This window comes from Piliocolobus tephrosceles, chromosome 6 (assembly GCF_002776525.5).
Source record: "Piliocolobus tephrosceles isolate RC106 chromosome 6, ASM277652v3, whole genome shotgun sequence".
Classification (NCBI taxonomy): Eukaryota; Metazoa; Chordata; class Mammalia; order Primates; family Cercopithecidae; genus Piliocolobus; species Piliocolobus tephrosceles.
In genome coordinates, this window is record NC_045439.1 from 52,317,318 (window position 1) to 52,332,446 (window position 15,129).

General features: G+C 41.2%; 1 protein-coding gene across 2 annotated transcripts in view; it reads left to right on the top strand.

Annotated features, from left to right (window-relative positions):
- Positions 1 to 2,830: 2,830 nt before the first annotated feature.
- The window catches only part of WDHD1 (WD repeat and HMG-box DNA binding protein 1), an 84,009-nt gene continuing 71,710 nt past the window's right edge, over positions 2,831 to 15,129 (top strand). For both annotated transcript variants that reach the window (XM_023231029.2, XM_023231038.2), the window contains exons 1-2: positions 2,831 to 2,923; positions 3,148 to 3,240. In XM_023231029.2, the coding sequence (XP_023086797.1) occupies positions 3,164 to 3,240 (77 nt within the window). In that variant the 5' untranslated portion in view covers positions 2,831 to 2,923; positions 3,148 to 3,163. The remainder of the gene's footprint in view (positions 2,924 to 3,147; positions 3,241 to 15,129) is intronic.

A 15,129-nucleotide genomic window follows, 5' to 3' on the forward strand; every position in this document is an offset into this window, starting at 1 on the left:
GTAATACAAGAATCAAATACTGGCTGTGTTTAGTTAAGGGAACTGGGTGGCTGGGAGTATGAGTAGGAGGGGGACTTTTACTGTATTGCCTTTTATATCATATTAAGTATACCTACAGACAAGTACTATTTATCCCCAAATTATGAAATAGGCTAGTAAGTTTCAGGACACATTTGGAAATATACAAATCTCCACATTTCTAAAGTGCGTTCAATGTTTCTTTTTTCAGTACTTTGGTCTCCTTGGCTATTGTTACACTCTTCTAGCCTTACCTTTCACAAGATTAATCATTTTTACACCAAGTACATATTTTACTAGAAAATCATTTTTTAAACTCCTTCTATAAGCCAATACTGATATATCCTCTTAGATAAACCCTGTAAGATCACATGATTTTACATAGGTAATACCATCATCTGTACAATGGCAGTGTACCCATGTTTTCTCACCCAATTGCCCTTGGGAGCAAAAATATTTGTGAGCCTAAGGGTGGTATGAGTGGTTACAACACAGCAAAGCTAATTAACCGTCACTGCAATTGAATCTGTGACTTTGGCATCATTTTCAGTCCGTTCATTTAGCCAACCACACCTATGGGATAAGCACTGTTAATGATAAATAACTATATTGGGAAAATTTTTGATACTCATATCTATGACACAGCTACACTGATTTCTTTTATAAAAAACTATGTTATTTTAACTAACTAGACAATTTTGCTAATATTTAAGTTACACATCTTTCATTACTGCACTATCATCTTGACTATATTGTTTGAATGTCTATTTCCCTCAGCAAGACCATAAACTCACTGAAGGTATTACAATTTGTAGCCATTTAACTGAAACAAATGGAATTGTGAAAACATGACACAAGCAAAAACAAGAATACATTTTTTAATATTTGAAAAATTTACTGGATAATTATTTAAACAAATGCCACTTTAAACAAAAACCACTAAATATCCACCCAAAGTACCCCTTTAATAACATGATACATTAATAACAATTACTTTTATATATCCATGAGTATCTCCAATATACTCTAACAATGCAATGGAGGTAGGTGTCATCTCCATTTTAGAGATGAGGAATTCGATTTTCAGTAAAGGAACATATTCAAGGTCACACAATCTATCAGTTAGAATTAAAACCCAGGACTGTTGAAGTCGGAGGCTCAAGCTTTTACCATACATGCGAAATCTGCAAAGAAAATTGTTCTTTAACCTATGAATCAAACGACTTGATTGATAAGAGAAAAAGACAGATGTGTGGACACCAATCACAGTCTTAAAGTCACATAGGTATTATAGATATTATAGTGAAGGAATTTGTTGCTATAACTTGTTCCAATTTGCAGATTCTTCTTATGCTGAGCTCTGAATAGTACTAACCAGAAATCTCACCTCGCTTTATTCAACATAGAGACGAATATTATGAGAGTTCATCTTGAACTCTATGTACTCTAGCGAATATTAAGTTACTTGAACAAAAAAATTTATCAGTCAGTCTATCGAAAAAACAAATGATCTCCAAAAAAAATTAGGTCACTCAGAAAGCATCATCTCAGGAACCACTGCTCTTTCAGGAGATCAACAGTGGGTTATTTTTCCACAAATCCCAGGTTGTTTTTAAGCCAATCGTTCTTCCTCTTCATTCATATACAAACCTCAGCGTCTAGCAAGGCTATCTGGAGCTCTAGTACTAAAAATGCCTCACACAATGCCACTCACGGTAAGAACACGACGGTTTACCTGTGTGCCTGCAACTTTTCACAATGGAACTAGACTGAAAAAACAATAGGGAAACCTCTTCAACAGAAAAACGTCTCAGGTAATAAAATAAATGTGATTGATACTAGAAGGTATCACAAAAACGCAGAAAAATTCTCAAAGGTAAGTACAAAAGAAAGAATATCATTCTGAAGGTTTTCATCAGAGGCTGGTGTACCAATATGAAGAATGTGAAGATACAAGATAAGCATAAACTTAAACTTAGTGGCCAAGACTTTAGCAGATATTGCATGGATCAAATGTAAGTATTCAAGGCTGTTAAGCTGTAACTCTTCTTTTTGTTCTAAACATTCACTTCAGTAAACTTTAGGTGGGATCTGAATAGAGAATATAAGTTACTTTCTTCATAAGGGATATATAGATGGAGTAGCAAAGAATAAGCATTAATTTATACCCCATACCTCCAGGGACCAAGAGAACCAACCGGAACAGAAATTAAGTCATTCCTCCTTTATCTCTACAGAAGCGACAAGGTGAGGGCACGAAGGATGCCAAGATTAGAGGCTCTTAAAGATCTCGCCTTCTTTTCTAGAGAAGATGCTCAAAGATCTGTCTGCTAACTGGGCCCCAAGAAGAGACCGGATCCTTTTAGGGATCTGGATATTGTTTCCTGAGAGGAGAGCCTGGAGGGCAGGAAAAAGACCCCGGCCTGCGAGGCCAGGCAGCGGTCACCCTTCCCCCACTCACCTTCCGGAGCACAGCTTAACTGGGGTTGTCCGAGTAACTGCTGCCATCACCATCGCCATCACTCTGGGCGCTTGCTTAAGTGGAGAAGGGAGGCCCAACCACTCCTGCACCTCGTGTAGGTCTTACAAAGCAGATGCTCTTCTGCCACCCCCAATCCCGCTTCGGCTTTCCGGTCCCATCCCAGCCGTCACGGTCAACGCCTCCGCCGGTTCCCTGGGCGCCGCCACCACTTCCGTGTTCAGCTCCCTCCCTTCCTCCCTCACTTGCCCGGGCAACCGGCTAATTTCCACGCGGAGGGCGCCGCCGCTGACGCCACCACCCCGCGACCTCTGTCGGGACCCGCGCCGGGCGTGGGAGGGTCAGCGCAGGCGCAGTGTGGTGAGCGAGCCGAAGCGCGGGAAGCTGCTCTTACGGAGCCTCAGTCGCGGAGGCTCGGTCACCCGGGTGAGTCCCCACTCTGACTGCCTGCGCCCACCAAGGAGATGCGTGTTCCCTCTCCTGCTTATTGTCTGACAGACCCTGCGCCTTATCCTGCTGCTGTCACTCGGGTGGGGGAAACCGGGCTGCGGAGAACGTGCTCTGGAGGAGACTAACCTCTCTTCCTATCCCTAGCCTCGCTGCTTTTCTCATTTGTAATAATAAGACTGGCTTTTATAAAACATTTTCAGGTAGATAAAGGAAAAGATGCCGGCCACACGGAAGCCAATGAGATATGGACATACAGAGGGACACACGGAGGTCTGTTTTGATGATTCTGGGAGGTAAGGTTCTTTGAGAAACAACGTTTCAGGTGCAAATGTTAAAACATTTATCCTTAAACATTATATATGCCGTCAGCTGAAAATGACTCTTGCAGATAGAGAGGAATAATGTTGAAATCTAAAATGGCACACATATTTCTTTAGATTTATTGTTTGATTCGGGCCGTCATGGTAGTTTATCAACAAAGTTATAATCGTACTTACAGAGGAATTGGAAAGATGGAGCTTCCCCCCCCTATATTTTCCCCTTCTCTGCGTCTTACATTATTAATTTTGTCAGATCACTAGATACTACCTACTTGTCAACTTTGGTGGCCTGTTCTGTTTGGAATGGTATCCTTCCATGGCTCTAGTGATGCTATTTCCTTTTTTGCTTTTTTTTTTTTTTTTTAACTTTTTGACGGCTTAAAAAAATTTTCCTCTGTTTGATTCCTAAACGATAATATTTTCCTAGAGTTATTCTGGTCCCTTTTATCTTTCCAAGTCCCATTCTTATGCACTACTACTGCTCGATTGGACGGCTTCCAGTGTCGCTCCTATGTTGATTGATTCGTTGAAAAAATATTTGAGTGTCTCTTTTGCTGGGGACTAGCGATAGAATAGAGCGAACCAGACACAGTCTTTTCCTCCGTTGAGCTTAAGGTCTTTTTGGATTGACAGGCATTGAGCACAAATTAATCACAAAAATAAATGTGTATTTAGAAATAGTAAGTAATATGTGCAGTCACAAACATGTATGAGGAGAAGTTCATCTAGTTAAAGGAGTCAGGGAAGGCTTCTTTGAGGAGATGTTTCTTGAGACGCCATCTGAAGACGGAGCAGGCATTAAGCAGTATAAAGAGATGAGTGGTGGTGGCAGTGGGGTGGTATTGTTGGCATAGTAAGTGGAGGCAATACTGTGTGTAAAGGCCCAACGGGGCCGGGGATCATGATATGCTCAAAGAACTAAAAGAAAACTAGCCTTGCTAAAATGTGGAGAGTGATGCAGTTTGATGAGAGATTAATCTGTGAAGTTAGGCAATGGATGTCCTATCCAAGACCTTCTGGACTTTATTAAGGAATCTTGTTTTATCCTAAAAACACTGAGAAGGTATTAAAGGCTTGAAGCAGAGAGATGTGATGAGATTTGTTTTTGAGAAAATTCATGGAGGATGAATTGGAAAAGGAGCACTCATGGATGCAGAAAGACTGTTAGAAGATACCTGTATTAGTTTGGGTAAGTGTGGTAGAAGCTTGGATTAGAGTAAACATGGGTGTTAGAAAAGAGGATACATTCAGGAAATATTCAAAAAGATAAAGTCAACAGGATGGATCAGATACTAAGGATGGAGAAAGAGGCAACAGAGATAACGTCTACATTTCTGGATGTTACAGTTGAGAAAGTGATGCTTCCACTTGCAAATAACAGGAACACTTGAAGAAGGGCATATTTCACAGGTAGAGCTGTGGGTGGAGATTGAGTTTGCATTTGGATGTGATTATTGTAGGATTTCTTAGAGATACTCAACTAGAGGGATAAAGTAGACAGTTGGATAAATGGGTCTCAAGCTCAGAGAAAAATGTGAGCTAGAGATAGAAATATACAATTGACTCTTAACGTGAATTTGAACTGTGTATGTCTACTTATACATGGATTTTTTTCAATACACAAGTATGTCATGAGTGCATAAAATATATGTAGATACTAGTGTATTTTATCATTTACTACCATAAAATATACACAAATCTATTATAAAAAGTTAAAATGTACTAAAACTTACACAGACAAACATTTCCAGACCATCCACAGTCAAGAGAAATGTAAACAAACGTAAAGATGCAGTGTTAAATCATAACTACATAAAATTAACGGTAGTATATACCATATTACTGTAATAATTTCATGGCCACCTCCTGTTGCTGTTTTGGTAAGCTCAAGTGTTGTATCTGCTTAAAACATTGTATGATGTTGTATCTGCTTAAAACACTGTATGATGCTCATGAGCAGTTTGTCTCTCCAGTAACTTGCCTATCCCAGTAAAAAGATATCTCTGGTGGTTCTCACATATTTTTCATCATGTTTAGTGCAACACCATAACCCTGAATAACACCATGGGAATCATATGAAGTGCCACTAGTGATGCTGGATCCTAAGAAGCAGACAAAAGTCATGACATTAAGAGAGAAAGTTGAATTGCCTGATATGTACTGTAGATTGAGGTCTGCAGCTGTGGTTGCTCACTGTTTCAAGATAAATGAATCCAGTGTAAGGACCACTGTGAAAAGGAAATTTGAGACACTGTTACTGCAACTATGCCAGCAGGCTTGAAAATCTTGCACTTTTTGTGAAATAACTTCATCTTGTATTGAAAACGCAACTTTTATGTGGGTATGGGATTGCAATAGAAAGGCATAGCTATAGACTCTAATGTGGTTCCAGAAAAGGTGAAGTCATTATCTGACAACTCAAAGCAAAAGGAAGGTGGAGGATCTAAAGCTGGAAAGTTTAATACCAACAGAGGATAGTTTGATAATATCAGAAAGAGATTTGGCTTAGGAAATGTCAAGATGGCCGGGCGCAATGGCTCACACCTGTAATCCCAACATTTTGGGAGGCGGAGGTGGGTGGATCACCTGAGGTCAGGAGTTTGAGATGAGCATGCCCAACATGGTGAAACCCTGCCTCTACTAAAAATGCAAAAAATTAGCCAGGCACAGTGGCAGGCACCTGTAATTCCAGCTACTCAGGAGGCTGAGGCAGGAGAATCACTTGAAACCGGGAGGTAGAGGTTGCAGTGAGCCAAGATTATGCCATTGCACTCCAGCCTGGGGAACAAGAGCGAAACTCCATCTCCAAAAAAAAAAGAAAAGGAAAAGGCAAGATGACAGTAGAGTCAGCTTCTGCTGACCAAGAGACAGCAGCAGACAGATTCCCAGACAAGATTAAGAAAATCATTGAGGAGAAAGGACATCTGCCTGAACAGGTTTTTTGTTTGTTTTGTTTTTTTGAGATGGAGTTGGGCTCTGTCTCCCAGGCTGGAATGCAGTGACGCAATCTTGGCTCACTGCAACCTCCGCCTCCTGGGTTCAAGTGATTCTCCTACCTCAGCCTCCCAAGTAGCTGGGATTACAGGCATGCGCCACCACACCCAGCTAATTTTTAGATTTTTAGTAGAGAGGGGGTTTTGTCATGTTGGCCAGGCTGTTGAACAGGTTTTTTTTTTTTTTTTGAGAAGGAGTCTTGCTCTGTTGCCCAGGCTGGAGTGCAGTGGCGCGATCTCGGCTCACTGCAAGCTCTGCCTCCCGGGTTCACGCCATTCTCCCGCCTCAGCCTCCCAAGTAGCTGGGACTACAGGCGCCCGCCACCACGCCTGGCTAATTATTTGTATTTTTAGTAGAGGTGGGGTTTCACCGTGTTAGCCAGGATGGTCTCGATCTCGTGACCTCATGATCCGCCTGTCTTGGCCTCCCAAAGTGCTGGGATTACAGGCGTGAGCCACCGCGCCCGGCCTGAACAGGTTTTTAATGTAGATTAAAGTGCCCTATTCTGAGGGGGGTGGTGCGGGGATGAAATGCCACAAAGGACATTTATTATTAAGGAAGGGAAGTGAGCACCAAGATTTAAGGCAGGAAGGCTAACTCTAATGTTTGGTGCAAATACAGTCAGATTTATGATCAGAACTGCCATTATTTATAAAGCTACTAACCCCCAGGCCTTGAAGGGAAAAGATAAACACCAGCTACCAGTCTCTTAATTGTATAATAAGAAGACCTAGACAATGAGAACCTTTTTTTCTGAATTGGTTTCACTGATGCTTTGTGCCTGAAGTCAGAAAGTACCTTGCTAATAAGGGACTGCCTTTAAAATTCTTTTAATGTTGGGCAACGCCCCTGGCCACCCAGAACCCCATAAGTTCAATACTAAAGGTGTCAAAGTGGTATACTTGCCCCCAAACACAATGCCTCGAATTCAGCCTCTAGATCAGGAGTTCATACAGACCTTTACAGGCTCATTACATAAGCTATTCTATGGAAAGGATTGTCATTGCTGTGGAAGAGAACCCCAGTAGAGAGAACATCATAAAAGTCTGGAAGGTTTACACCGTTGAAGATGCCATCATTGTTATAGAAAAAGCTCTGAAGGCCATCAAGCCCAAAACAATAAATTCCTGCCAGAGGAAACTGTGTCCAGATGTTGTGCATGACTTAAGATTGACAGCAGAGCCAGTTAAGGAAATCATGAAGGAGATTGTGGGTATGGCAAAAAAGATAGGGAGCGAAGTAATTTCAAGATACGGTGCTTGGAGACATTCAAGAGCTAGCAGACACAACTGGGCGCGGTGGCTCACACTTGTAATCCCAACACTTTGGGAGGCCCAGGCAGATGGATCACTTGAGGTCAGGAGTTCGAGACCAACCTGGCCAACATGATGAGACCCCCATTTCTACCAAAAACATTAAAAAATTGGCTGGGTGTGGTGGCATGCACCTGTAATCCCACATGCCACCTTCTCTTGGGAGGTAGAGGTTGCAGTGAGCCGAGATTGTGCCGCTGCACAATTCCAGGCTGGCCAACAGAGCAAAACTCTGTTTCCAAAAAAAAAAAAAAAAAAAGCTAATAGACACTAAACCCAAGAGTCAGCAGAAGACAATTGGATAGAACTGAGTGCTTTCAAACTAGTGCCAGGTGATAGGGAAGAAGATGTAGAGGAAGCAGTGCCAGAAAACAAATTGACTTTAGGTAATCTGGCAGAAGGGTTCTGATTATTCAAGACTGCTTTTGACTTATTTTACAACATAGACCCTTCTATGATATGAGCACTGAAACTAAAGGAACTGGTGGAAGAAGGATTGGTACTGTATGGAAACACTTTTAGAGAAATTAAAAAGGAAAAGAGTCAGATGGAAATTATGATGTGTTTTTATAAAGTCACACCAAGTATGCCTGCCTCTCCTGCCTCCTCCTCTGCTTCCTCCCCGCTTCCACCTCTGAGACAGCAAGACCAACTCCTCTTCCTGTTCCCCATCGGCCTTCTCAATGTGAAGATGATAAGGATGAAGACCTTTATGATGATCTACTTCCGCTTAGTGAATAGTAAATATATTTTCTCTTTATGATTTTCCTGATATATTTTTTCTCTATATTACTATATTGTACAGATACAGTATATAATACATACACAAAATATGTGTTAATTGACTGTTTATGTTATCAGTAAGGCTTCTAATCAACAGTAGGCTATTAGTAACGTTTTGGGAGAATCAAAACTTATATGTGGATTTTTGACTGTTGCGGGGTCAGAACCCGTAACGCCCACGTTGTTCAAGGGTCACCTTTACACCTTTAGCTGATAATTTCCAGAGTTCAAGATTGAGGTCCTGGCTAAGAATATAAATGTGGGAATTGTCCTTATATACATAGTATTTATTACTGTGAACTTGGATGAAATCACTTAGTGAAGGAGTAAATATAGGTAAGAAAAGACTTTGTTCAAGGGTACTCCAAAATATTTAGAGATCAAGTTAAAGAGGATCCAGCTAAGGAGACTAAGAAAGAGTAGCTAGAAAAGTAGAGGACTGAAAGACAAGAAGGATGTTTAGAAGCCAAATGAAGTGTTTGAGGAACAGGAAATAATAAACTCTGTCAGATGCTCCTGGTGGGTCAGTTTGAAGACTGAGAATTCACCATTAGATTTAGCAATGTGGAGGCCATTGGCAAGTTTTATAAAGTGGTAAAAATGAAAACTTTGAAGTGGATTCAAGATAATAGAAGGGAAGGAATTTAAATTAGTGAGGTTGACACTACGTGGTTTTGATTTTGTCTCTAGTACCAGAGGGGTAAAGAAAGAAATCAGTCACTACTTAAGAAGGCTGAAGAGGAAACACTGACTCCAGAAGAATGACCAGAAAGAAAGCTGAGTAGATAGAGATTTTGCTGGTGCCTTACCATGAACCTCATGAGACTCAATGAAGGAGTCAAGGAGAGCTGGTCAGATTAGGGAAGGAATGTTGCTCTCTGAGGATAGAGTCGAGGTAGTAAGAAATGCATCGGTAATCATTGACTCCTTGAGGTTATGTCATAAAGTGGATGAAGTCTCGATATAATTAGTCTTCATGCCCAGACACTGATAGTGGATTTCTTTTTTTGAGATGGAGTCTAGCTCTGTCACCCAGGCTGGAGTGTCTGGCACTCCAGATAGTGCAATGGCACGACCTCTGCTTACTGTAACCTACACCTCCTGGGTTCAAGCGATTCTCCTGGCTCAGCCTCCCAAGTAGCTGGGATCACAGATGCCCTCCAGGACAGCTGGCTAATTTCTGTATTTTTAGTAGAGACAAGGTTTCGCCATGTTGGCCAGGCTAGTCTTGAATTCCTGACCTCAATTCATCCGCCGGCCTTGGCCTCCCAAAGTGCTGGGGTTACAGGCATGAACCACCACACCCAGCCTTACTCTTTATTATTTTAAAGTAAATCCCATACATCTTATAACTAAAATCTGGTTTTTTGGGGGTAGAACCTGGTAGAACAAAGCTTTAGCAAGAGTCATGAATCAAAAAAGAGAAGGCACAAATAAAATAATATTAGAGATAAAAAAGGTACAGTAAAGGCTTCAAAATATGTGAATACATTGACACTCTTATGCTAATAGTTTTGAAAATTAGAAACAAAGGTACAATTTTCTAGGAATATGTAAATTAACAACTTACCCAGTTTACCCAAGAAAAATTAAAAATATTTATTTACACTGATTATCCAAACGTTAAACATATGATCTCAATGTTAATATATGTAGAATAATCATTTCTGGTACACATTTATGTGCTTTAATCAGTTTTTAGCCTGTCCCATGGTATTACTGATATCTTTCTGAAGAAAATATTTTTAATACAGTGTTATTTTAATTTTTCTCATAAAATTAGCTCTAGCCTTGTTTAGAGTTGCATTTTATGCCTTATAAATTTGAAGTTAGATCTTCAATTCTTTTTTTTTTTTTTTTTTTTTGAGTCAGAGTTTTACTCTTGTTGCCCAGGCTGGAGTACAGTGGCACCATCTCGGCCCACTGCAACCTCTGCCTCCGGGTTCAAGCAGTTCTCCTGCCTCAGCCTCCCAAGTAGCTCGGGTTACAGGCATGCGCCACCATGCTCGGCTAATTTTGTATTTTTAGTAGAGATGGGGTTTCTCCATGTTGGTCAGGCTGGTCTCAAACTCCGACCTCAGGTGATCCGCCCACCTCAGCCTCCCAAAGTGCTGGGATTACAGGCATAAGCCACCATACCTGGCCTAGACTATAACATTTTTTAAAGAGAAAAATGTTAGGTTCTAAGGTACTTGGCAGGCTCAGAGCAAATTCTACTAGCTGGGAGAGTCATAATTTTTAAGAATTTGTTTTAATTGAAATGAGTAAATACTTCAGCCTCGGTATTTTTTTTTCTTTTTTTTTTTTTGAGACGGAGTCTCGCTCTGCCGCCCAGGCTGGAGTGCAGTGGCCGGATCTCAGCTCACTGCAAGCTCCACCTCCCAGGTTTACGCCATTCTCCTGCCTCAGCCTCCCAAGTAGCTGGGACTACAGGCGCCTGCCACATCGCCCGGCTAGTTTTTTGTATTTTTTAGTAGAGACGGGGTTTCACCGTGTTAGCCAGGATGGTCTCGATCTCCTGACCTCGTGATCCGCCCGTCTCGGCCTCCCAAAGTGCTGGGATTACAGGCTTGAGCCAGCGTGCCCGGCCAGCCTCGGTATTTTTATAGGTTCTGTCTTTTTATCTCCATTCAGGGTACCCTTCTTCAATAATAGGGTCTTCACTATTTTTAAGGACAAAATTCATCAAGTTGTCTATGATTCTTTTGGATATTTCACAGATTTTAAGCCTACACTTTTATTTCATTCTGGCACAGAACGTAAATTTATACAATTAAAAATAGGAGTTGTATCAAAAGATTCTTCCCACAAGTCAAGATATTTCAAAGTACAGTTACAGAATTTTAAAATGAAATCATTCACCATTCCAGCTCTTCATATGCTATTTGTTCAGTTCTTATTTGCTTTTGTAGGGATAAATTTCAGTGTCTTCCTGTGCATAAGTTTTGTTTTCATGAATTGCATTTCACTAAAAGCTTCAAAAGCTTAAGTTGAATGCTTTGATTAAAGATGTCTGTTTTCAACTAAATGCAACTAAGATTTAGAGGACTTGTTTCTGATAATAATAATACCATTATTACAGTAGGACCTTTAGGTTGTTTTACAGGGTCGCTCTTCAAAGGCTTACAGATTTTAAAACCTAATCATTCCAAGCAGAGGGAGAAAGTATGTCCTGCAATCCTAGTATTTTTAGTGTATTTAATTAACATTGGTTTGTGCGCTGCTGAGGTGGGAGGATTGCTTGAGGCCAGGAGGTCTAGTAGTTTTTGTGTATTTAACATTGATTTGTGTGCAGCTGGGGTGGGAGGATTGCTTGATCCCAGGAGGTCAAGGCTGCAGTGAGCCATGGTAGGGCCACTGCACTCCAGCCTGAGCAACAAAATCAGAAACAAAACATGTTTTTTTCAAAAATTCTGTTGTTCTGCAATTCTAGATATAAATAAAATCTGAAAATTTGACAAGTATGGCTTCTTTTTTGTTGGTATGTTATCTTGCAGCTAATTTGGACAGAATCATGAATTGTAATTCCAAATTCAAGTACTTTTGTGTTTCACAGGTTTCCTAATATAGTAAGAACATTGATTTTTCTGGCTGGGTGCAGTGGCTTACGTCTGTAATTCCAGCACTTCAGAAGGCTGAGGTAGGCATATCGCTTGAGGTCAGGAGTTCAAGACCAGCCTGGCCAGAGACCAGAGATGGTGAAACCCCATCTCTAGTGAAAATACAAAAATTAGCTAGGTGTGGGTGGCACATGCCTGTAATACCAGCTACTTGGGAGGCTGAGGCAGGAGAATCACTTGAACCTGGGAAGTGGAGGTTGCAGTGATCCGAGATGGTGCCACTGCACTCCAGCCTAGGCAACAGAGCAAGACCCTGTTTCAAAAAGGAAAAAAAAAGAATATTGATTTTTCCTACAGCATTGTAGAAAACAAAATTAGTATGTAGTTATTTGATACAATAAAGGATAAAACCATTTAGAAGAAAGTTTAGACTACTCTGAAAGCACTTCTTTCACAGGACTGCTTAACTCTATTTCCTGCCAAAGTTTGTATTTGTATTACTGTAAAAATTAAGAATTTTATCACTAGTGTTAAACTTTTCAAATAAATTTAGATAGAATCCCCAATGATGTCAGATATTTCACTTTCAGCAGAATGAACTTCCAGAAGATTTACTTTGTTTCCATGAACTGAAGAGTAAACTAAACTATTATTGGAATTAATATGGGTGATTTCTATTTAAAACTCCTGATGACATTGATATAATACTTTTATCATTTAACTGTTTGAAAGTTCTTTTGCTGTCCATGGCCATACCACCCTGAACGCACCTGATCTCATCCGAAAGTTCTTTTGATAATGGAGACAACCCATTAACAGTCACTTCGTTTTTTTTTTTTTCTTTTTTTTGAGACGGAGTCTCGCTCTGTTGCCCAGGCTGGAGTGCAATGGTGCGTTCTCGGCTCACTGCAAACTCTGCCTCCCGGGTTCACGCCATTCTCCTGCCTCAGCCTCCCTAGCAGCTGGGACTACAGGCGCTGCCACAACATCCGGCTAATTTTGTATTTTTAGTAGAGATGGGGTTTCACCGTGTTAGCCAGGATGGTCTCGATCTCCTGACCTCGTGATCCGCCCGCCTCAGCCTCCCCCCTTCGCATTTTATGCTAGGACCAGAAAACTTGGAATGAAAAGTGAACAAAATTATTTTAGAACAGCTGACATTTCTTTTAATGCTGCACTGTCCAATACAGTAGCTACTGGACACATGCAGCTATATAGATTTAAATCAGTTAAGGTTAACTTCATTAAAAATTCATTTCCTCTGTCACATTAGCCACAATTGCTCAGTAACCAGGTATAGACCATTTTCATCACCTCGGAAAGTTGTTTTGGAGAGCACTAAGTTCTTAGGAAGAATCATGCTTCACAAGATATAAACTCACCTTCCGCAGGAGTAGAATCACAGTTTTCAGGCAGCCTTCTTAAGATAACTACTAACTTGAATAGATACTGATTCTTCTTCGGGACTTTTTTCTCTTCTAATTTTCCTGTGGTTGGTGTTATCACTCTAGTGTCACTATAGCCCCGTGGTAAATGTCAACTAACATTTTATTCAAGTTATATTTTCATTATCAACTTTCCTGAGCAGAAATTTAGTATTTAATCTTTTATTAAATATGTACTTGATATACTTTTTTAGCTCATTGCCACTGAAAGGATTGTGTTGGTTTTTATTTTTTTCCCAAAATTTAAAAAGCATACCAATCAATAAAATTAATATGTAGTTATTTGATACAATAAAGGACAAAACCATTTAGAAAAACATTCAAACTACTCTAAAAGCTCTTTAAAAGACTGCATAACTCTATTTTCTGCCTTTATTTCTTATTAATTTCACTGTATTTCACTATAATTTTCCATTGGTCCCACCAACTGGCACCTGTAACTTTGTACATCTCCTCCAGTGCACCTGCTGATATACCAAGAAGCCCATTGGGGCTGGGTGTGTTGGCTTATGCCTATAATCCCAGCACTTTGAGAAGCTGAGGTGGGTGGATCACCTGAGGTCAGGAGTTTGAGACCAGCCTGGCCAACATGGTGAAACCCCGTCTCTACTAAAACACAAAGATTAGCTGGGTGTGGTCGCGCACGCCTGCAGTCCCAGCTACTTGGGAGGCTGAGGCAGGAGAATCACTTGAACCCAGGAGGTGGAGGTTACAGTGAGCTTTGATAGCAGCACTGCACTTCAGCCTGGGAGACAGAGTGAGACTCTGTCTCAAAAAAAAAAAAAAAAAAAAAAGGTCCATCGTAACAGAAACGTGAAATACTTCTCTCATCACCATTGGGACTGAAAGAAGTAGCTATCCTTAGGGTCTTATGTCTGAATTCATTCCGTTTTTTTTTTTTTGAGAGGGAGTCTCGCTCTATCGCCGAGGCTGAAGTGCAGTGGCCGGATCTCAGCTCACTGCAAGCTCCGCCTCCCGGGTTTCCGCCATTCTCCTGCCTCAGCCTCCTGAGTAGCTGGGACTACAGGCGCCCGCCACCTCGCCCGGCTAGATTTTTTTATTTTTTTAGTAGAGACGGGGTTTCACCATTTTAGCCAGGATGGTTTCGATCTCCTGACCTCGTGATCCGCCCATCTCGGCCTCCCAAGATGTGCTGGGATTACAGGCTTGAGCCACCGCGCCCGGCTCATTCCGTTTTTTTACTGACATATTGTCCTTGAAAGGATTTGTTAGTTACATTGCATCAGGAAAGTGTAGGGAAAGGGAAGATAGTTTATCACCAGTCATTTTACAGATTTAACCATGTGTTATGTGTGTTATATTACTAAATGAGATCATGGCAGAAGCTGGAAGTACAAAGAAAAGGTCTGCCAAACGCACCCTAGCCCTTTTTTTTTTTTTGTCTGAGACAGTGTTGCGCTCTGTTTCCCAGGCTACAGTAGTGCGATCTTGGCTCACTGCATCCTGTGCCTCCTGGGTTCAAACAATTCTCTTACCGCAGCCTCTGGAGTAGCTGGCATTATAGGTGTGCACACCACCATGCCTGACTGATGTTTGTATTTTTAGTAGAGTTGGGGTTTTGCCATGTTGATCAGGCTCCACTCTAGCCAATTTTGATGCAACTAATACTAATATTGAGAGGTGACAGTGTGCTAGTAGCCCTCACTCTCCGTGCCTCCTCGGCCTCAGCGTCCACTCTGGTGGCGCTTGAGGAACCCTTCAGCCCGCCACGGCACTGTGGGAGCCCCTCTCTGGGCTGGCCGAGGC